Source organism: Electrona antarctica, assembly GCF_951216825.1.
Source record: "Electrona antarctica genome assembly, chromosome: 10".
NCBI classification, from domain to species: Eukaryota; Metazoa; Chordata; class Actinopteri; order Myctophiformes; family Myctophidae; genus Electrona; species Electrona antarctica.
In genome coordinates, this window is record NC_136791.1 from 54,216,538 (window position 1) to 54,235,944 (window position 19,407).

The 19,407-nt window shown below is 41.8% G+C and overlaps 1 protein-coding gene across 2 annotated transcripts; it reads right to left on the bottom strand.

Moving 5' to 3' along the window:
• Positions 1-4,281: 4,281 nt before the first annotated feature.
• Positions 4,282-19,388, bottom strand: LOC306930672 (poly(A) polymerase gamma-like). 2 transcript variants are annotated; one of them, XM_079511760.1, is made up of 24 exons: positions 19,188-19,388; positions 17,948-18,106; positions 16,928-16,994; positions 16,724-16,805; positions 16,436-16,545; positions 15,702-15,755; positions 15,080-15,191; positions 13,461-13,550; positions 13,096-13,234; positions 12,879-12,951; positions 12,282-12,402; positions 12,051-12,135; positions 10,441-10,494; positions 9,612-9,731; positions 9,272-9,381; positions 9,040-9,161; positions 8,736-8,908; positions 8,309-8,400; positions 7,932-8,128; positions 7,710-7,793; positions 7,039-7,092; positions 6,771-6,874; positions 5,861-6,051; positions 4,282-5,686 (listed from the first exon to the last, which is right to left on the bottom strand). In XM_079511760.1, exons 1-24 carry the CDS (start codon positions 19,202-19,204, stop codon positions 5,508-5,510), a joined length of 2,589 nt encoding a protein of 862 aa, XP_079367886.1. In that variant the 5' UTR covers positions 19,205-19,388; the 3' UTR covers positions 4,282-5,507. The 2 variants fall into 2 exon arrangements, with proteins under 2 accessions (XP_079367886.1, XP_079367885.1); XM_079511759.1 differs by having other exon boundaries at positions 9,272-9,435.
• Positions 19,389-19,407: the final 19 nt, after the last annotated feature.

The following is a 19,407-nucleotide window of genomic DNA, read 5'->3' on the forward strand; positions in this document are numbered from 1 at the left end:
AAACCCAGGACCTTCTAGCTGTGAGGTGACAGCACTACCGACTGTGCCGCCGTGCCCCCCTGATTTTACACCACACTGACCACAGTGCATATTTTAGAAAGCAAAGTATTTCATTTTAGCCTACATCTTGATGAAAAACCCCATTTTGTATTGACATTGAAATATCTTTTTCTGTGTTTCTATAATCATACCTACGTACGTACATTTTCTGGAAACATTGTGTTCTATTCTAGTCTAGTGACTATTGGTGAAGCTGAATGTGAGCTCAGTGGTTATAGGAGAAGAATGGAACTTTTATAGACAGAGGTTTTGAAAGTGCTCACTTATTCTAACTTGCAGTATCCAATCCAGTACCCAACATAAGTGACAGTAATTAGAGACATTTATTTTGCCTATATTATGCAACAGCCAACTATTTATAGGTTTTGACTGTAAAAAAATACAAGACCTGGGTCTTGATATTTATATTAATTTGGTCACTACCTATTTATCTCTCTATTTGGCCACGGACCCCCAAAATTATTTGTGCCAATACAAGATTTGTGTTGTTTAAAAACTAGAGCGGTGCCCGTTGGGCACTGGCCTAGTTGGAACGATGCAAGTTGGAAATGCCTGCCTGTGTGCCTTTTATGCCCATATATGGAGTTCTTTGTCAGGCATGCCCAAATATGGAGTCTATGCAGATGTCAGAACATCATTGTGATGTCAGCACGGGCCATATATGGAGATCTAGGGTGATGTCAGAACATCAGTGTGATGTCAGAACAGGCCAGCTCCATATATGGAGATCATGGGGTGATCTGATCTGGATTCGGGCCCTGTCCGGAGCTGTCAGAACAGGCCAGCTCCATATATGGAGATCTAGGAGTGATCTGGATTTGGGCTTTGTCCGGTGCCCGGGAAGAGGCTTTTATGCTGGTTCTGGACAACTGTGGGTCCGACGGACTCGACATCGGGCACTGCACTCCCTGTGGTGGTGAGGGAACGCGTGTCAAATTTTAAGTTGGCGGGGCGAACGGTTCTCGAGTTACGTGGAAGACAGACATACAGAGACGTAGCGCATTTTTAGATAGATATTCCACCATTTTTTAAGGTTTTTGAAATTGTTGTGAGCTAGATCAGTTATTTTCCAATTGCAGTCATAGACATAGTATGGGGTTGGTATGGTTATACCGATTTAGCCAGTGAACTATATTAACTCATGTTGCTGGGGAGTGCCTAGCTGGAACCTGGTCCCCACTGTGTATGCACACATAGGCCTAAAACATATTTATATTTAAAAAAATCACACCTGTGTGAAGTGAGGGGCGCTCTTATCATCTTACATCAATTACAACATAATGTTTGTTTAAGCAACGGGTCCTAATGTTTGTTTTAGTCCTCAAAACAAATGTCTCTATATTGTTGATGGCGTTTTCTTAAACAAGCATCGTTGAAAGACAAACATTAAAGCTGTATATAGGAGGGGCTAGCACCCCTCAAAAATCACCCCGTGTAAAGTGAGAGGCGCTTTACCAACATCACATATGACATCAATTTAACATCACAAAATAGCAGTTTATAAGAATTGTGGTCCCTTATTCCTCTGACATGCATATGCCGATTTGAAACAAAACAAACATTAAACTCTGTGCATAGTTAATGGTTTAATTTTTATGTTGGAAACAGAACAAACATTAAACTCTGTCCATTGTCAATGGCGTATTTAATGTTTGTCTAGACAAGACAAACATTAAACCACAAAAATCAACATATAGGCAAGTGCTGAAATGCAGTATCCGTTTAATCATAGTCTTGAGACAGGAAAAGTGTCAAGGGTGGAATAAAAGTTCCATCTTGACGACTTAACACAACCAAATGCTAATTTGGACTTTTTCTGCAAGTTGATGAATGTTACATTGGGCGACATAATCCAAATGTGTTGAAATTAAAAAACATACGAACATTAAATCCATGGCCATGGAAGGAAATGTACATATATTAAAGGACCACTTCACCACTTTTCAACCTATCTTCATATAATATAACTGGTCTTCACTTCACTAATAATGGCACAATTTTTTTCTACTCGTCTGTCTCTGATAGGAAGGCTGTGGGCAGTTCAGAAACCCATCCAGGTGTCCACCAGTGACATCGTTACGCAGTTTTTTTAAAAACAATATTTAAAAAATATATTTAGATTTGCATTATCGTGAGAACGATGGCTTCCATTATCACATTGTAACTTTCAGGAATAGAAAGCCTGCGGTTTCTATTAGCTTGGATACCACATCGATGGTCACTGGTGGACGGTTTCTGAACTGCCCACAGCCCTCCTATGAGACAAACAACGTAGAAAAACATTGTGCTATTTTATCATATCACTAATGAGGACCAATTATATGAAGATAGGTTGAAAAGTGGTTCTTTAAATAAAAGAGTTCCTGAAATGGGTACTAGTGGTTTGAAGTGCAACTCCTGATAGTGTAGATAATTACATTTCAGTAAACCAACTGAAAAACAAACACATGCCGTGGCATTGTATGGCTTATTTTGACATTGACCACATGTCCTGCTTTACTTACACAATCTTGTGGTAGCCTAATAGCCCTGCTATGGCCCAGGCTTAATTAGATATAGGAATGCCCCACTCCAATTCCTGTATAGGATTTGTGGTTTAGCACTACCGCAATTCCTGATTACAATGACAGGTCCTGTGGCCTTACATGACACATAGTATACAAGCACTGTTTGACTCTGTAGAAAACAAACCTGATAAAAAGTATTTCATTACATACGACAGTTACGACTTTATCATTTTACCCATTTTGACCCGAGATCAGATTCAAAAAATGTCTTCTACATCCTGACAGTTTTCTGAAAATTCTGTTTCTGTCAGTCATTCTTTGATTTTTCAAAAATAGCAGACCTACAAGCGCGTAGCGCGCCACTCGGTGGCGCGCTATGAGCTTGTAGATTTGCTATTTTTCAATAGCTAAAGCATAACATAATGCTAACACCAAAAGGGGTTCCCGCCCAAAATGGGTTTTAAGACTATACAGTAAATGACTACGGTCAGTCTACACTAAGGTTGTTTTGTTTCAGGCACCTTCCATAATTTATGTAACTTAAAACTGGTTGACTAAACTCAGGTTTAGAAAGGTTCTGTGAAACCCTTCTAAAAGTTGACACCATTAAAGTCATTAAATTATATTTGACCAAGCTACCCACGGAGTAGAAAGAATCAAACAAAACCACACAAGAGACAGAGTTTGGGTTTGTGGATTTAATGGGTGTGTGAATTAATTAAAGGAACTGATATGCACATACAAAAATACCCTCTCGAATACATTTTAGAAACAAACATTTAAATGACCTGCTTTGCTAAGTGTTTCTGAACCTGCAACAGAAAGAAAATAGGGAAAAAAAGTGGTGTGGATTTCAATCATCATTCATAAAGGAAAACAAAAAAATACCTACCTGCTGCTATGAATGCTATAAAAAAATATCACAATACAAATATGCAAATTAAATAATGTGATAAGACAACCCCCCCCTCCCTCAACTGCTGAATAAGCCTTTTTTTTGTAAAAACAATGCATTCTTTCTGTACATTTAATCAGGGGAATCAAAGCTAGAGCAAAAATAGCTTCCTTGTATCCCAGTTTTCTAGCCATTTCCACGAGAAGGGCACATACAGCGACAGGTACATAATATGGATTGCACAGTGTTGAGGCTAGTGTAAATAGCACACCCATACGCAAAACCTATTGATATCCTTATGGGATGTCACTGTGCCCTTCTCCTAAAAAAACAAAAGGAAAAAAGGAATTTTCCTTCTTTGGGACCCAAGGCAGGAGATGTGGCCTTTGAGGGTCTCCTACCCAGCCCCCTTCCCCCATGTCCTCAGGAGATGCGTTTTAAGAGCCTCCATAGGAGGCGCAGAGGGTTAACACCCCCCAAAATGAAGGGAGTTCACTCTGTAGTCTGTACAACAATCACACAGAAGCAACCATACACGCACACCTCTCATCAAAAGCGGATCACCATTTTCACAAAGCACCACAAATCCATGGAAAATATATGCATGGATATGAATGACCTCACAACCAGGCGCTGACTACAACATAACACACCGACTATAGTACCAATTTATCAAAAAAACTAAAGAAGGTTCTGGACTTTCTGGGACATTTTAGCAACAGATGCCGGTGAAAAAAGGAATTGGAATACAATAAAAATTATATTGGTGCTTAATTTAAACCTCAAATAGCACCAGAAGGCTGCCATTATTTGGACTGCGTCATGCACAGAATAGTTTAATGAAATGTGTTTCAAATACCTTCCCGGGACTCTGACCAACGACTAAATGCTTTATTCTGCCCAATCCCACCAAGTAGGCTAAAGCAAATACTAATCAGATCAGGTCTGATGGCTGCAGAAAAGTCTGTCAAAGTATAAATAAACTTCCTAGCGAGGTTATGATCACTGAAGCAGCACTGGACAGATGAGATTACAGCAAAAGGATATCAAACAAACCGCTAGGGTCTTTTCTAAAGTTAAACCTCCAACAAAAGCCAATCACCTGTGCACTGCTGCATCCTGGAAAACATTGAGGTACTAGTAGTTTGTCATAGAAGAGTCAGGATTGTGATGTCAGTCCATATCCAAGCCAAACTCAAGTCAATCCTCCCTGGAACTGTATTCAAACTTATACAGTCAATTACAAAAAACAAACAAATATTCTGGGCAGGAGAGGTTCTCTTTTCTTCCCGACAAGCAGTAGAGAAAAAAAAATACTTTTTTTTTTTTTAAACATTTTCTTTTTCCATTTTTTTTCCATAATAAAACCAACTATTAGATCAGTCAAAAGACTAAACTGCCGTGTTTTTTTCTTTTTTTCTTTAAAGACAAAAACATTTATGTACATGAACATTTACTGTACAGGGTGGGGAGAGACAAAAGCTCCGCCGTGGTCCGTGTGTGTACGTCGCGAGGAGAAACGGGTCAACGTATAAAGGCCATTTTCCAAAAACGTCAACAGAAAAGCGAAAAGAAGGGAAATAATGCGGGTGCCACTTTTTCATCCAAATGAATGAAAAGACTGAATCAAACCGCTGAGTAACCACGGGAGTCAAGAAGCGAGACAGGTCCGCTTAATAACCACCACCCGCTTTCACTTAATTCATATCAATCGGTGTTGACTCTGTCTGGGGACGAACGCCCTCTGGCTTTGCAAGTGACATACAGAGGGAAGTTGCAGGCAAGAGGTAACCTGTTGGTGGGAAGGGACCAGTTTGACAGATTTAACTCTTAACTAAGAGAGAGAGAGAAAGAGAGAGAGAGAGAGAAAGAGAGTGGACATCCATTGGCTCCTTCAAAATAAAACTCTTAACACCGGATTGAACACGCATACTCCCCATCTTCCTGATATTCTTCTCAACCGCTGTCCCTCTGCCCCCCATGAATCTCTCCATCCATCCATCCATCCATCCATCCATCCAAGTAGTAGCTGTGTCCTGCTGTGTTCAGGCTATGTGGATCCGGGCCTTCTCCGTCTCTTTCAGCCTCTTTGCCTGCTCCTCTAGCGACGGGGAGTGGGGTCGTTTGGCGGTGGCCCCGTTGATGGGGTCTGACAACCGGCTCACTAGCGTGGGGATGGAACTGCCTACTGGGTGGGGCACGTGTTGTTTGGACACCACATGTTCTGCACAGAGAGTGAGAGAGGTTATAAAGAAAGTGAGTTAGAAACGGGTCTGGTCAGCAGCACTTGGATCACTTCCCTTAGCCAGGAATGATTTCACAAATTGCGGTCAAGTAAGCAACCAATACATTCAACAACAAAACAAATATATTTTATTCTCCATAAAAAGACACTCACTTGAGCCAATGACGGGAATGGACATGCCTTTCTCTTCAGTGGCGGGTGGAGGGAGTTGGGTTGTTTTTGGAGGGAGTTGGGTTGTTTTTGGTGAGAGTTGGGTTGTTTTTGGAGGGAGTTGGGTTGTTTTTGGAGAGAGTTGGGTTGTTTTTGGAGAGTCCTCAAACTTGGGAGCCTTGGGAGGAGTGATGCTATATGAAAGAGAAAGCCAATACAAAAAGACAAGCATTTTAAAAGTAATTTCTAAATCATTTCTCAACTCTTAATTTCAAAATGCCTCCCTGCCTTAATGTCTCTGCTCTGGTGGAAACTTCACACTGATGTAATTTTCCATTAGTTTTGCCATTCACTGCTTGCTCCTGTCCGGAGGAAACCTCATAACTCCAAAATGTTCATTTTTCAGGAAATGAAAAATATAAATTTTTCAGGAAATTAAAAATATACATTTAACGATGCAATACTGCCTCATCAAAGTTGGTGTTGTGACTTTAGATATTGTCAATTACTTGCATGAAAAGGAGAGGTGGTGGAGTTAGCAGTTTTAGCAGAAAGTTTTGAGGGTCCAATGGAGTCCAAAGCATTTTTTACTACTTTCCATTGGTTCAATATTTTCGAAACAACACTCCGACGTAAAGGGTGTTCAATAGCACTGATTTATGGAGAAAAAAAATCTAAGATGTCAAAAATGGAGTTATGAGGTTTCCTCCGGACAGCAACGATATCCACTTTCAATATAAAATATACAGATGGATGCCAAAATATTTCCCATAAGAATCAATTAGTAACCGATTAGTGTAATTCTTTTTATATCAAATGCCTCAAAATTCAGTTCAGACCAAAACTAACTAGAGGTTAGACAGTTTTAACCATTCGTCTCTCTGCTTTGGGACTGTTATATTGCTGATCTCACTTGTGGCGGTTGAGGGCCAACTTGATGGAGTTCTTCACCACACGACAGCTGTTGTTGGCTGGGAGGGGTGAGGACGCATCTGGCAGCTCCATACTGGGAAGTCTCTGTGAGAAGGAAAGTGAACGATTTAGCAATCCATGCTTTCAAACTGTGTGTTATCTTAATGTGTGCTTTATTTTCCCAAAGTATACAAATAAAAAAAACCTATCAGTTCTAAAATAGAAATCAAACAATCAATCAATCATCAGGCCAATGAGAGGAAACTCACCTGTGTTCTTGACTGTGTTTCGATGGTCTTAGCCTTTGTCGCCAAAAGACTCGTCTAATTGGAGAGAAAAGGTTATCCTCAAGGTTATCATTAGCCTCTAGTTTACAGGTTGTAACGTAACTAGGTGGCACTGCTCGCCACACCAGACCCCCAATCACACTAGTATCAGTTGGCCTGGTGTCAATGGTCAACATATACTTCAACCTAGTTGAGTCAACGTGTAGAGCAGGGGTTCTCAACCCGTGGGTCGCGACCCCTCGGGGGGGGTCGCCAAATTATTTTAGGGGGTCCCCAAATTATTAAAAAAAAAAAAAAAAAAAAGATTTTTTAAAACATTTTATTTTCACGATTTTTCAAAAATAGCAGACCTACAAGCTCGTAGCGCGCCACTCGGTGGCGCGCTATGAGCTTGTAGGTCTGCTATTTTTCAATAGCTAAATTATAACAATGCTTAAAACACCAAAAAGGGGTTCCCGCCCAAAATGGTTTAAGGTTATTGTAGCAGTCAATTTATATTGGGGGTCGGTAGGGGGCGGGGCGGGGGTCCCGAGACATTGCCAAAGCATTTCCGGGGGTCCCCGGCCCAAAACGTTGAGAACCCCTGGTGTAGAGGATTTTCTTTGACTAAGTGTTAAGTTCCCGTTTGAGAATGAAGACAGAAAGACACCTACATTCTGGACTCCGTCTCCTGGGCTGAGCGTGTCGGAGCCTGGTGGTAATGGCTCTTTGAATGCAGAGTCGTCCATGGACACAACCTAAAGCCAAACAAGCAAAGCAAAGTTAATCTAAATTAACTATGAACGTTTGTATGCCTCAAGTCTGTACTGAAAAACATTTTCTCCCCCCCCCCCCCCCCCCCCCCCCGTTTTTGGCCATTGGCAAACCCTCCCTACCTCAGCATCTTTGTTCTTCTTAGCGAGGTCTTCTTGTGTAGGTGAATGTGGTCTCTTGGTAGAGGCTCCACTAATGGGGTCCTCGAGGCCATTGGGTGATGACTCCTCTTTGGGGCTGCTGGTAGCGCTGGGCTTTTCACTCCCAATGACCAGTGAAGGGCTTGTGCTCCTGGCTGGTGGTGATTTGTCCGTTGACTCTACAGAAAGAAGAAAGGGAATGGAGAGATGAAAGCAAGGGAGCAACAAGGAAAATAAGAATTACGGTGAATGGGACAGACAACATGACAGTTCTAGATATGAATTGGACCCCTTGTCAGGAAATGATGAAAATAAACTAGAATTTCTCATCCATTCAATACTTGCTGGAGGAGACTTACTTGAGCCAATGACAGAGATGGACATGCCCTGGTCTTTAGCCACCGGTGATTCTGGCAAACTGTCCTCAAACAACGGCTTGGAAGCGATGCCGCTGCAAAACACAGAACCATAATAGATTTACTCACTGAAATTACTGTGCACATCGGGAGCAATTAGGGGTTCAGTGTCTTGCTCAAGGACACTTCGACAGTAACTCTGGGGGAGCCCGGGTTCGAACTGGCGACCTTGCGGTTCCCATCCAGGCATTCTACCCCTGAGCCACCACCGCCCCAAAATGGGTGCACGCATTGTTTGCGAGTGTTACATACTGTATACGCAAAAAGAAAGATGCCTCTGGTTTTGATGTCTTCACTTTGCCTTGAGAGACTGTAAAATTACATAAAAAAATTACAAACAAAAAAAATGTGTCCTGGTGGGTTTTGATACCTGTCGTCTGTGTCTGATGTGGGCTTGGGGGGTTTGCCGGCGAGGATGGGTGACGGGGAGCTGAAGGGGGTTCCTGAGTCCGTGTCTCTGGAGCTGTCCAGATGACTGTTGTCCAGGGAGAGTCGCTTGGAGCCGCTTCCTCCGTTAGAACTACGGTTCACCTCCACTATGCTCTGAAGAAAAGGAAGACAAAATGACCAATTAACAGTATTCAGAATATTTGGAAGATAACTTAACACAAACGTATATAGCATTTGGGGGGGGGGAAGTTAAAATAAGCTAGTGTTGTTCAAACTGTTCTCACCCTCTTCTTCTTCTGTACAAGCTCAGGAGGAAGATACTGGTGGAGCTGCTTCTTCTTCACGTGTGTTGCCTCGATCTTCATCCCATCCTTCAGCATGTTGATGTTGTTGGCTTGCCTGTACACTGCAAGGAACCACGGGATCTACAGTCAATTTCAGGTTACAGTGACTAACCCCAACAAAATGAAATACAACACAAGAACAGACAAACCGAAATAAAGGCAGGACAAAAACCTGTATCTGTGAAGGACTGGATGTCGTAAGTCAGGTCGATGTTCACACTCTCCGCGTTCTCCACCTTCTTGAAGATGATGCCGATGAACCACATGGACACAAAGTCGGTCCTGTTGGGGTGACACACCATTTGTTTGGCCCCTTCGATGGTGACCACTTCAACCCTAAACATATTTAGTAAACTCATAATTACTTAGTTGACAGGGCTTGGCTTGTTCTAAACGTTCCCTCCACCATCTACACCAAAAATTGCTGGTCGACAAGCTCTCAATGCATTGCAATGTTGCCCTCAGAATAGGGATGCTAAGTTTCAAGTGGTTAATGGGCCAAAGTGACTCACTCATTGCGGTTCTCCTTGGACCCTGGGAAGGACTGTGGGTTGACGTGAGCCAGTGTGATGTACTCATTCCTCTCCAGGTTCCCCACCAGGACACGGATCTTGGATTCCACCAGACCGATCCTGCAAGGAAATAAATCAGGTATTGTTAAGAACTCGCTTCCATATTCCAATTATTAGGTTCCATTTCTGAAGTGTTGGAGGCATTGAGCATCAATGTTTTGTAGCGTTGTAGAGAAGGATGTTTTTTATTCATTTAAACCACTCATGTTCTTGTAACAATCAAATGTATTTTGAATATAATGTTGGGAATGTCCTAAGGCGTTTATTATCGATATAAGAATGCCTCGCTAGTCGCCATTTTCCATTTTTGGAATCGCGCCGGTTGCTAGGGACGCTTGCCTCATCTGCACTGCGTCTGCACGGCCAATCGCATTAGCTTCTGAATTGGCTGCAGCCTTTGCACGCTCTTTTCTCTGAAAATACAGCGCTGTCCATGGTTTTGAACAGATCGCCGATGTTTGGAGATCATTTCTGATTATCCGGTGATGGCGATTGGAACATTGGTGTTTTCTGTAGCAAGGATGGTCCTTGCCTTAGCTCGTTAGCATTGGCACTAATACTGTTAGGATCCAAGATGGCTACAAACCGGACACACGTCCTAGTGGAATTGCTTCTCATCACGTGGCACCCAAGTGCCATCACTTTTGTCCACCAGGTGCCACTCATTGGGTTACATGAACAGAGAAAGGTGACCCGTTGAGGTGAAATGAGGTAGGAAAGAGGTATGACAAATAAATAGAATTATATAATTCAGACATGCAACACTCACCATTCTAGGTGGTTTTCTTCTGTGGATGCACTGGCAGTCAGGACAATGTAATGCCTATAATGAGAACAGCAATAAAGTAAACATAAGGAGAAGCAAACCATTCAAATATACAAAACATGCCTTCTGTGCTAAAGTTGGATAAAGACTGCAGTGTTTCCCTTATATACAATTATGCACCTAGCAGTGGCACCCAAAATACACCTAGCAGTGGCAGCCAAAATACTGTTTGTTGAAAGAAAAGAGGGTTCAATTGACATCTCATCTCTTCAGAAACTAACATAGTATTTTGCACTACAGATGCTTCATATCCAGGTCATTTTATGTGCCTGTGCTGTGAGTAAAGAATATAAAAAGGGCAACCTTGAGCTCATCTGAAAATGTCAGCACAACAAGCACCGGGTAGATGTCAACAGTGGCGCAAGCAATGTTGATCATGGACATTGGAGGGAAAACAGTCCTGAGTCAGACTCCTGCAACTTCACGTATCGTACAGCAGGGGTTCTCAACGTTTTTGGCCGGGGACCCCCGAAAATGCTTTGGCAACGTCTCGGGACCCCCGCCCCGCCCCCTCCCGACCCCCAATATAAATTGACTGCTACAATAACCTTAAACCATTTTGGGCGGGAACCCCTTTTGGTGTTGTGGTATCGTAAAATATAGTCCATAGCCAATATAAGCCATAATGCTATATTTGCAATAATTAGACTAGATACATTTGGTCACTGTGCTAGTGTGATGGTTAGTGGGCTAGGAGACGGTCGGTCTAGACTCAGAGCAATCACTCAGCCTGAGTACCTGGCTTTGTTCTATACTGCTTGAAGCTTGGTCTCAGGTGTGAATCAAAACACAGTGGGACAGCCATTTGCTATCTCTTTGCAATATGTTGATGTCGTATGTAAATCTTAACCACACCCAGAGTTCAACTGTTGTTTTGTGAAAAGGTATATTTGGTCTGTTACTGCAATGTAAAGATCATCAGTCTTGGCTGGCCGCGGTGGTTGTTATAATTTAGCTATTTAAAAATAGCAGATCTACAAGCTCATAGCGCGCCACCGAGTGGCGCGCTACGAGCTTGTAGGTCTGCTATTTTTGAAAAATCGTGTAAAAAAAATTAAAAAAACAAAATCTTTTTTTTTTTTGAAAATAATTTGGGGACCCCCCAAACTAATTTGGCGACCCCCCGAGGGGTCGCGACCCACGGGTTGAGAACCCCTGTCGTACAGTAACTTGCAAAAGCACATTATATCCGAGTAGTACTAGGCCTACTGTAGTATGTCAGGAGATAAAGAAGTTGGTTTAGAAACCTGCATCCAGCATCACATTTACAGTACCTAACAACAAGTGTATGGAAAAGCCTACTGGTGGAAACTGGTATTGCAATGCATCCAGCATCACATTTACAGTATAATAATAACTGTATGGCAAACCCTACTGGTGGAAGCTGGTATTGCAATCTGTATATATAATTCTATAATTCAGGGGTTCTCAAACTTTTTTATACTAGCATATGAATTTAGAAGACTGGCTCATCAAAAGAATAAAGATAAATGATGACTGTGGTATTGAGGAGGTTAATTGAGTGAAACTAATAAAGACCAACAAACACATACTTGTATTTCTGAAAGAAGTTGGGTGGCTCAAACAGCTTGGACCACTCTGCTTTCCCCTGAAGGATCTCATCTGTGACGCTGAGACCTGGAAGGATTATATAATAAAGTAGAAATGTCATTACAGAAATACACTGACATTATGACAAAGCTTTTTGTGATGGCCACTGTGCTATTTTGCCGTGGCACGGTTTCCATCTGTGTTTTCCCCATCTCTCTCACAAACTTCCATACCGTATTTGAACTCCTCGTTCATGATGGTCCGCGTTGATGTGGAGACGTTGTAGGTGGAGTTCTGTTGGGGGTAGGCTGGTGTAATGATGGGCATCAGGTGGTATCTGTCAGCTGGGTTGACCTAAAGTAAGGCAATGTTATATATATATATATAAGTTACACAGGAAATTAAAGGTTACTTTCATGACATGACCGTGTAGAGACGTCTTTTTTTAATCATGGTATAAAACCAGATAGCTGTAATCTGCTTTTTGACAGCTCCCGTTGCTAGGCAACGCCTTGTGCAGCGCTCTCGGCCATGTTTCACGCATGGGCGCAGCCGTTCACTTCCTTGTTTACAGCCCGACAAAACTGTCTTATTATCTCTAAATCTACGTCACTCTCCATGGTTTTGATCAGAACAGCAATGTTCCGTCCTCATTTCTGACTTAACCTCGTTTGGAATATTAACGCTTCTAAAGAGAGATCAGACGAGGTAGCGCGAGGTAGTAATGGAGCATTATACCATCCCGGTTTTAAAATCTGCCTCATCTGCTGGGCACTCTAGCGCCTATATTCTGAAAGATTGTGTTAATCCAACATAGTCTTCATACTCACTCTGGGGTCCCACACAGGTAAATTCAGGTTGCTGTCTTCCGGCTGTTTCAAAAGCACAGGATTCGGCCATTCCCTGCATAAAGAGAGCAAAATAAATTGGGATCCATTGTTTATCTATTACAAACCTGGCACAAAAGCCAACATTACACTAAGAATTGAAAAACGGCAAACTGATGAAAACACAAGGCAAACACCACTATATCACAGGTGTCCTCACCATTTGGAGAAGACCAGGAAGAATTTGTGCACCAGTGTCGCAGCAACAGCGTTGGGATACAGCTGGCAGGTCCTGGCCACCAGCATGGCCCATGACACTCCACCCAGGAACCCCAGCATGTTGGAGTATATCCCACGACCTTCAGGTAGACACACACATTTCACAATATCACTTTGTGACAAAATATTGTACTAGATACTTGTCACAGCAAGGACATTACTTTGTTCTCTGTAATGTCAACAGAATTTCCTTGTTTCTTTCCGTTGTCTCACCTGGAAATTATGTTTGACATTACACCATTACAGAGTATACACTGTGCAGGAGCTCAAACATTGAGATAGAAGAACATCCTCAAGTACACTCACGTTTTGCCCATAGCTTGATTGCTCTCAGTGTCAGCCTGAAGTTCTCCTTGTTCGGGACCAGGTACAGGATCTCGTCGGTGACTCGACAGCCTGTTATTGGAGGGGTTGGAGGGTGACGTTACATTGTGCCTTGTGAGCACCAAAATAATCTTACACCATTTCTTACCGAGAGGGACACTTTCAGTTGACCAAACACAACCAGTGCAGTTTTGACCCTTGCTATCCTTATGGGTTGGCTGCTAGTGGAATATTTAGTTTACATTATTTAGTCATTTTACCGTTGAAATTTGGGGCTTAAAATTCCATTAAAAATATATAATCAAATAAAGAGTGTGGCAATGTTACTCCTATATTTAATTTGTCTCTACATATCTGTATTACTTCGATTTGTGGAGGATAACTCCAGTCACCTGAAATGTCAAGCTCCCATTTCTAACCATTTGCTGCCAAGAAGCATTCCCAACAGAGTAGACAAAAAATCACACCCGTGTGAACTGAGTGGTGTAAGGTCTTAGCCTGTCTGACGTAATGAAATCATGTCTGACGTAATGAAATCACACCCGGGTGAACAGGGTGAACATAGCAACCATGCTAATTTTTTCTGCACAACAAAGCCAGTTGTAGGAGTGGTTTACACCACTCAACACAACAAAGCCAGTTGTAGGAGTGGTTTACACCACTCAACACAACAAAGCCAGTTGTAGGAGTGGTTTACACCACTCAACACAACAAAGCCAGTTGTAGGAGTGGTTTACACCACTCAAAAACAGCTACAACCTGATTGTACGCCTCCACCGTGGAGTTCAAGGAAGTCGTTTTAAAGTTCACCAATTTAAATTTGCTGTAACTTCCCAGCAGTTGTCACATCATTTACACTTACTAAACTAATCAGGAAATCGCAACATTACGTTTTGATCTCTTTGGCCCAGATGGGTAGAGTTTGGGACATGCCTAGTACTCATCGTGTGAAAAGTGTGTAGTACGGCAGCTTTCTGGTAAACATTAGTGATGTTCCTGCCCGGGCCAATCTGTAAGAGCCAGGCTGATCAACATTTGATCTGGCCTTTAAATGATCAACATGTAATTGTCATCAACATCCCTATTTTGACCATGTCATTATAGGCAAAGATTTCAGAATGTTTTCTGGAAAAAAAATGCATGCAAAGAAAACCTTATTTGGCAAAATGCTTTAATTTCAGACAATTTAAAACAAATTAATGTCTTTCTCACATTACGACCCCCCCTCCCAGCTTGGCACTTGAGGAAGTTGAGGGCCTGCAAATGCTGTGGATAAGTTTATCAACTAGCTGTGCAGTGTGCACATCCCTACAGAACACTTTCAGAGCGTAGCATTTTCTGAGAGCTTGTTAGCAGCAAGAGGTTGGAAACAGTACCTCAGGATTTCAACTGACAGATCACCGGAGCCAATTTTTTCTGCACTACAGGTATGCAAGAGAAATTATAAATATGTATTCATTATATTTTTTATTTATCCCAAAGTATAAAAACCACTGAACTTACCCTTGCAAAATCAATTCTAATGTCCTCTCTTGAGAGGCAACTTCCCCACTCTCCCCTAAAATACAACAATGACAGTTATGATATATATATATATATACCATTGAGGCTGCGAATACAGCGAATGTCCAGGTTTCTCAGAATGGAGTCTCCCCTCAGGTCTAGGTTGTCTGGTATGGACTGCAGGGCCAGCCTGGCAAATAACAGGTCAATCTGTTCACAGACAGAAAAGATGCCAAGGAAATAAATTACTCATCTAGCACATTTTATGCTAAGACACAGAAGCAACATGCCAAGGGGACCGAAAATCTAACATCATTTAAGGAATGTCTGTGTGCGTTAACGATGGATCACGCGCGCGCGCGCGCGCGCAGCGTGCGTGCGTGCGTGTGTGTGTGTGTGTGTGTGTGTGTGTGTGTGTGTGTGTGTGCTGGCGGCTCACGTGCGTGCGTGTGCAGGACACGGGTGTGTGTGCACTCGCAACGACGGGTCGCGCTCACGTGTGCGTGTGTGTGTCAGAGCAGAGCTGGCCGGGACAAATAACATAACTATTAAATCGCACTACCCACACTGTACATACTTTGGTGTTCATATATTCAAACGGGTAAGGATTAGTAGATAGTCTAAGTGTTGACATTTCCTCATCTACTGCCAAGGATGAATTGGATGACTTTGTTAGCAGGGTGGGGCGATATAATATGGAAAAAAAATATGTCTCCTTACCTCTATTCTGTCAAATTTGAATTTGATCACTGGTACAAAGGCATCCTCCACAGCCTGAAAATAAATATACATGTAGCATTACATGAAAATATTCAGGTTGTATGTCTACAAAAAAAGAAAGTTAATATAAGAAACAAAATAAATCTGTGCAAGACTCATGGATTCATGTTAATAGAAACAGTAAATATGCATCTAATTGGACTGTGTGTACATGCACTTGTTTCATGCCAGGCCAGTTGCCTGGCATGATTAGCACATCGATTGCCAAACCTTTTCCATATTATTACAATAGATTGTTGGTTATATTTTAGGACGCATTGGATTACTATAATTCAGGAGTACAGTAACATCAACATGCAGTTCTAAGTTGCAACAAGTAGGTATGTCATCACTTCAATTTCAAAAATCGAACCAAAAATACTAGTCTATGGAGAAATTAAAATGTCTGGCCAACATTTCATCCATTCATTTAAGTAAAATTCTGTAACATTTCTTGAGCAATTTGTGTTCCAACTTCCATCAGAACAACAAATATACAGAAATGTTTTACCATCGTCCTTGCATCACAGAATGTAACTACGGTAGACTAAGCTCAGACTGCAACATACTTGCAAACAAAAAAACATTAGTTGGTGTCCCCTTGATTTTGTGGCCTACAGGTTACACAGTCTACAGATACCTTGATTCTTGCCAACTTTAATGTTCAAGGCCATTCGTTTCAATAGAATACTCACTCTCAGGTCTTTTATCTCTTCATGTAGTTTTAACTTCTCAAAGAAGGCCTGGAAAAAGTCACATCTCTCTACATGGCGTGGGGCCACACATAAGGCATCAATATCAGCTCCTACAGAGATCAACAAACAATGTTAAATCAAATAAGGCATCAATATAAGCTCCTATAGTACAGAGCAAAATAATAATGTTAAATGAACTTCACACATTGCCTTTCTAACTTTGCATCAAGCACATTTGCTATGGGTTCACCAAGCAAGGCAGGCCATGTCGAATAAGGCCACAAATACCTTTTGTGTGCACTCCAAGACGGTATGAACCGAATGTGAAAATCTTGCCCCCCACATTTGTTATCGCAGAGGGTGGGAGGTTCTATGGGGAGAAAAGAATGTAAGTTGTAAGCTAAGAATGTAAGCTCACTTTTGATAGTTTTGCCATGAGTAATGGCCTATTGTATCACACCATATTGCTTTCACTTAATAAGAAGCCCCTACCTTTGATTCACTCATCTCTGCAATCCACTCTTTAACAAAGTTATTCAATTTCCCAAGAACAGCCAGTCTGAAAATGAGAAGCAATTGTCATCATGTGGTCGAGGACAGAAAGACAACTAAAAAGAGCAATAACTATACAGGACACCGCCTTGCAGACGGGGGAGGAAGAATTAAGTTACAGAATACATCAAAATACATACTAAAAACGGTATGCTATGGGGAGAACACCTTTGATACAATGTAAAAGAATGGCATAACAGCTTTATATACATTCACTAACTATTACAGTTTAACCCATTTAGACCTGAGGACGCATGTGTGTCATATTATAGCTTTAAACCCATTCTGGACGGGAACCCCTTTTGGTGTTTTAACTAAGCATTATGTTATACTTTAGCTATTGAAAAATAGCAGATCTACAAGCTCATAGCGCGCCACCGAGTGGCGCGCTATGAACTTGTAGGTCTGCTATTTTTGAAAAATCGTAAAAATGCGGCACAAATCTTTGAATATATATATTCTTTCAGAGCGAACGTTTTTTTTATTTCGACGTCAGGCCTGAATGGGTTAAACTAGGGTGGCAATGAGGCATACAGTATGGTTTGATCCAATCAGAGTAATCTAGTAAGAGAGTAATGACACTCCCGTTGACTCTCATTGTAACAATGGAATGCGGAAGTGCTCATTCTATCTCAATGGAATAGTTCCAGCCATAGGAGCAATGTTTGGAACTATCGCCCATAGGCACAATTTACAATTACAATTTAGGCATTTAGCAGACGCTCTTAATCCAGAGCGATTTACATTTAGCAAGAACAAAAGCATGGGAATACATCACATATATAAAAAGCATTTATCAAGAAACATGCGTAAGCTAAGAACGTAGCTAGAACATATCTATATAATAAGGCACCCGCTTTGCGGTGAGATCAAAGCGTGTCACCACTCTCTTACTAGATTACTCTGGATCCAAAAGCAATCAAGTTAAAAAAAGTAACGATCCCATCCATTGATCCTCACCTATGGTTCAGTTCATCTTCATCTTCAAACACTCCAAATGGTTTCATAGCATCACTGAGCTTCTTGGTGTACTGGTGGTCTATTTCCCGAGGGGGTGCATGGCTGATGGCAGAGGTGATGCCATAATGTTTCTGAGGCTGCTGCCCACTAGGCATGATACTGTCATAGAGTAAGAAAAGCAAAAAAAAACATGGATCATTAGCTACAGTACCAGCAGAGGTGAACTGCTGTCTCTGTATTGGATGTCTTGCAAAGCAAAGCAAAGTTCTTTGTTTACCCAGGGTGAATGGACTAAGCTCGAGATGCTTGTTTACAGCCAGACCCTGCTCATAGAACATTTCATGGTAGGGGTTCAATGCCTTGCTCAAGGGCACTTCATGATGAAGGTTTGGATGAAGGTTGTTTGTTTTGCTTATTTCCTGTTGCATTTCTACATGCATAGTACTGAATGTTTTAGAATCAATACATAAAATCAACATTAACACACCAAGCAACATTTAGATTACGCTGTTAATTCGCACTGCTTGCTCCAGGTGCTGGTATTAGTGGATTTAAGTCAAATTAGTATACAAGTTAGCAACGACCAAATACCGGATACTCCAAACTATTTGGTATCTAAGGAAAAAATGTATCCGTCATAGTGCCAGCATTGAGATTTGATACGTAAACATTGACTTGTTTTGGCAGAATGGCGGCTGTTTTGTTTGAACGCAGCTACTTTGATTTAGTAGCGTAAAGCCCAAACTACACCAAAGGGTCGGGTCAGGACAACACGGTTTTTAAGGTAAACAACATCAGTGCAACTCATTGAGTTGGTGTTGTTGACGGTGTTGACCTTAAAACCCGTTTTATCCCGACACGACCCTTTGGTGTGGTTTGGGCTTTAGGTTAGCTGATCGGCTACAAACATGTTGGCCAATGTAGTGTACGCTAGCAGACGTTAGCCATTGTGCTACGGAAGAAGTGGCTTTAAGCTAACTAGCAACTTCGCGATTTGCTTAAGCCAACTTACTCCGCACGTTTACAAGGACAACATAAGACGGCATGTGAGGTGCTGGTACGATTAAAGTTACAATTTTAGAGACATAATGAACGCTACTTGTTGCTAAACAGGTAGCAAGTGGTGTCTACAGGCCTTGTTGTGATAGTTAGCCATCGTTAGCTTGTTAGCCTATTCTTTTGGATGCTCCTCTCAACCAAATGCTCACGAGCAGACGAACGTTTAATGTACACGACTCACCTTGACATTTCTTTCATGACAATCCAAAGAGCGTTGTTTTCCCGTTTTACCCCACAACGAACCTCTACAAAACTTGTAAACTCTGAGCCAGTGGATGCAGCCTCGACCTAATTTATAACAATGGTCACTTTTTCCCGTAAGGTAGAACGTACATCCCATAGCCCGAAGGGGGTCGTAGTAGGTCGTGCTGCAATAGGCAGCCCGCTTTCCACGCCCACTT

What these genes read in the sequence shown, in the direction of transcription:
- LOC306930672 (XM_079511759.1), bottom strand. An exon ending in GAAGATGAACTGAACCATAG is followed by an intron (nt 16,995 to 17,947) that starts GTGAGGATCAAT and finishes TCTCATTTTCAG; the next exon opens with ACTGGCTGTTCTTGGGAAAT. An exon ending in CATTCCCGTCATTGGCTCAA is followed by an intron (nt 5,687 to 5,860) that starts GTGAGTGTCTTT and finishes CTCTCTGTGCAG; the next exon opens with AACATGTGGTGTCCAAACAA.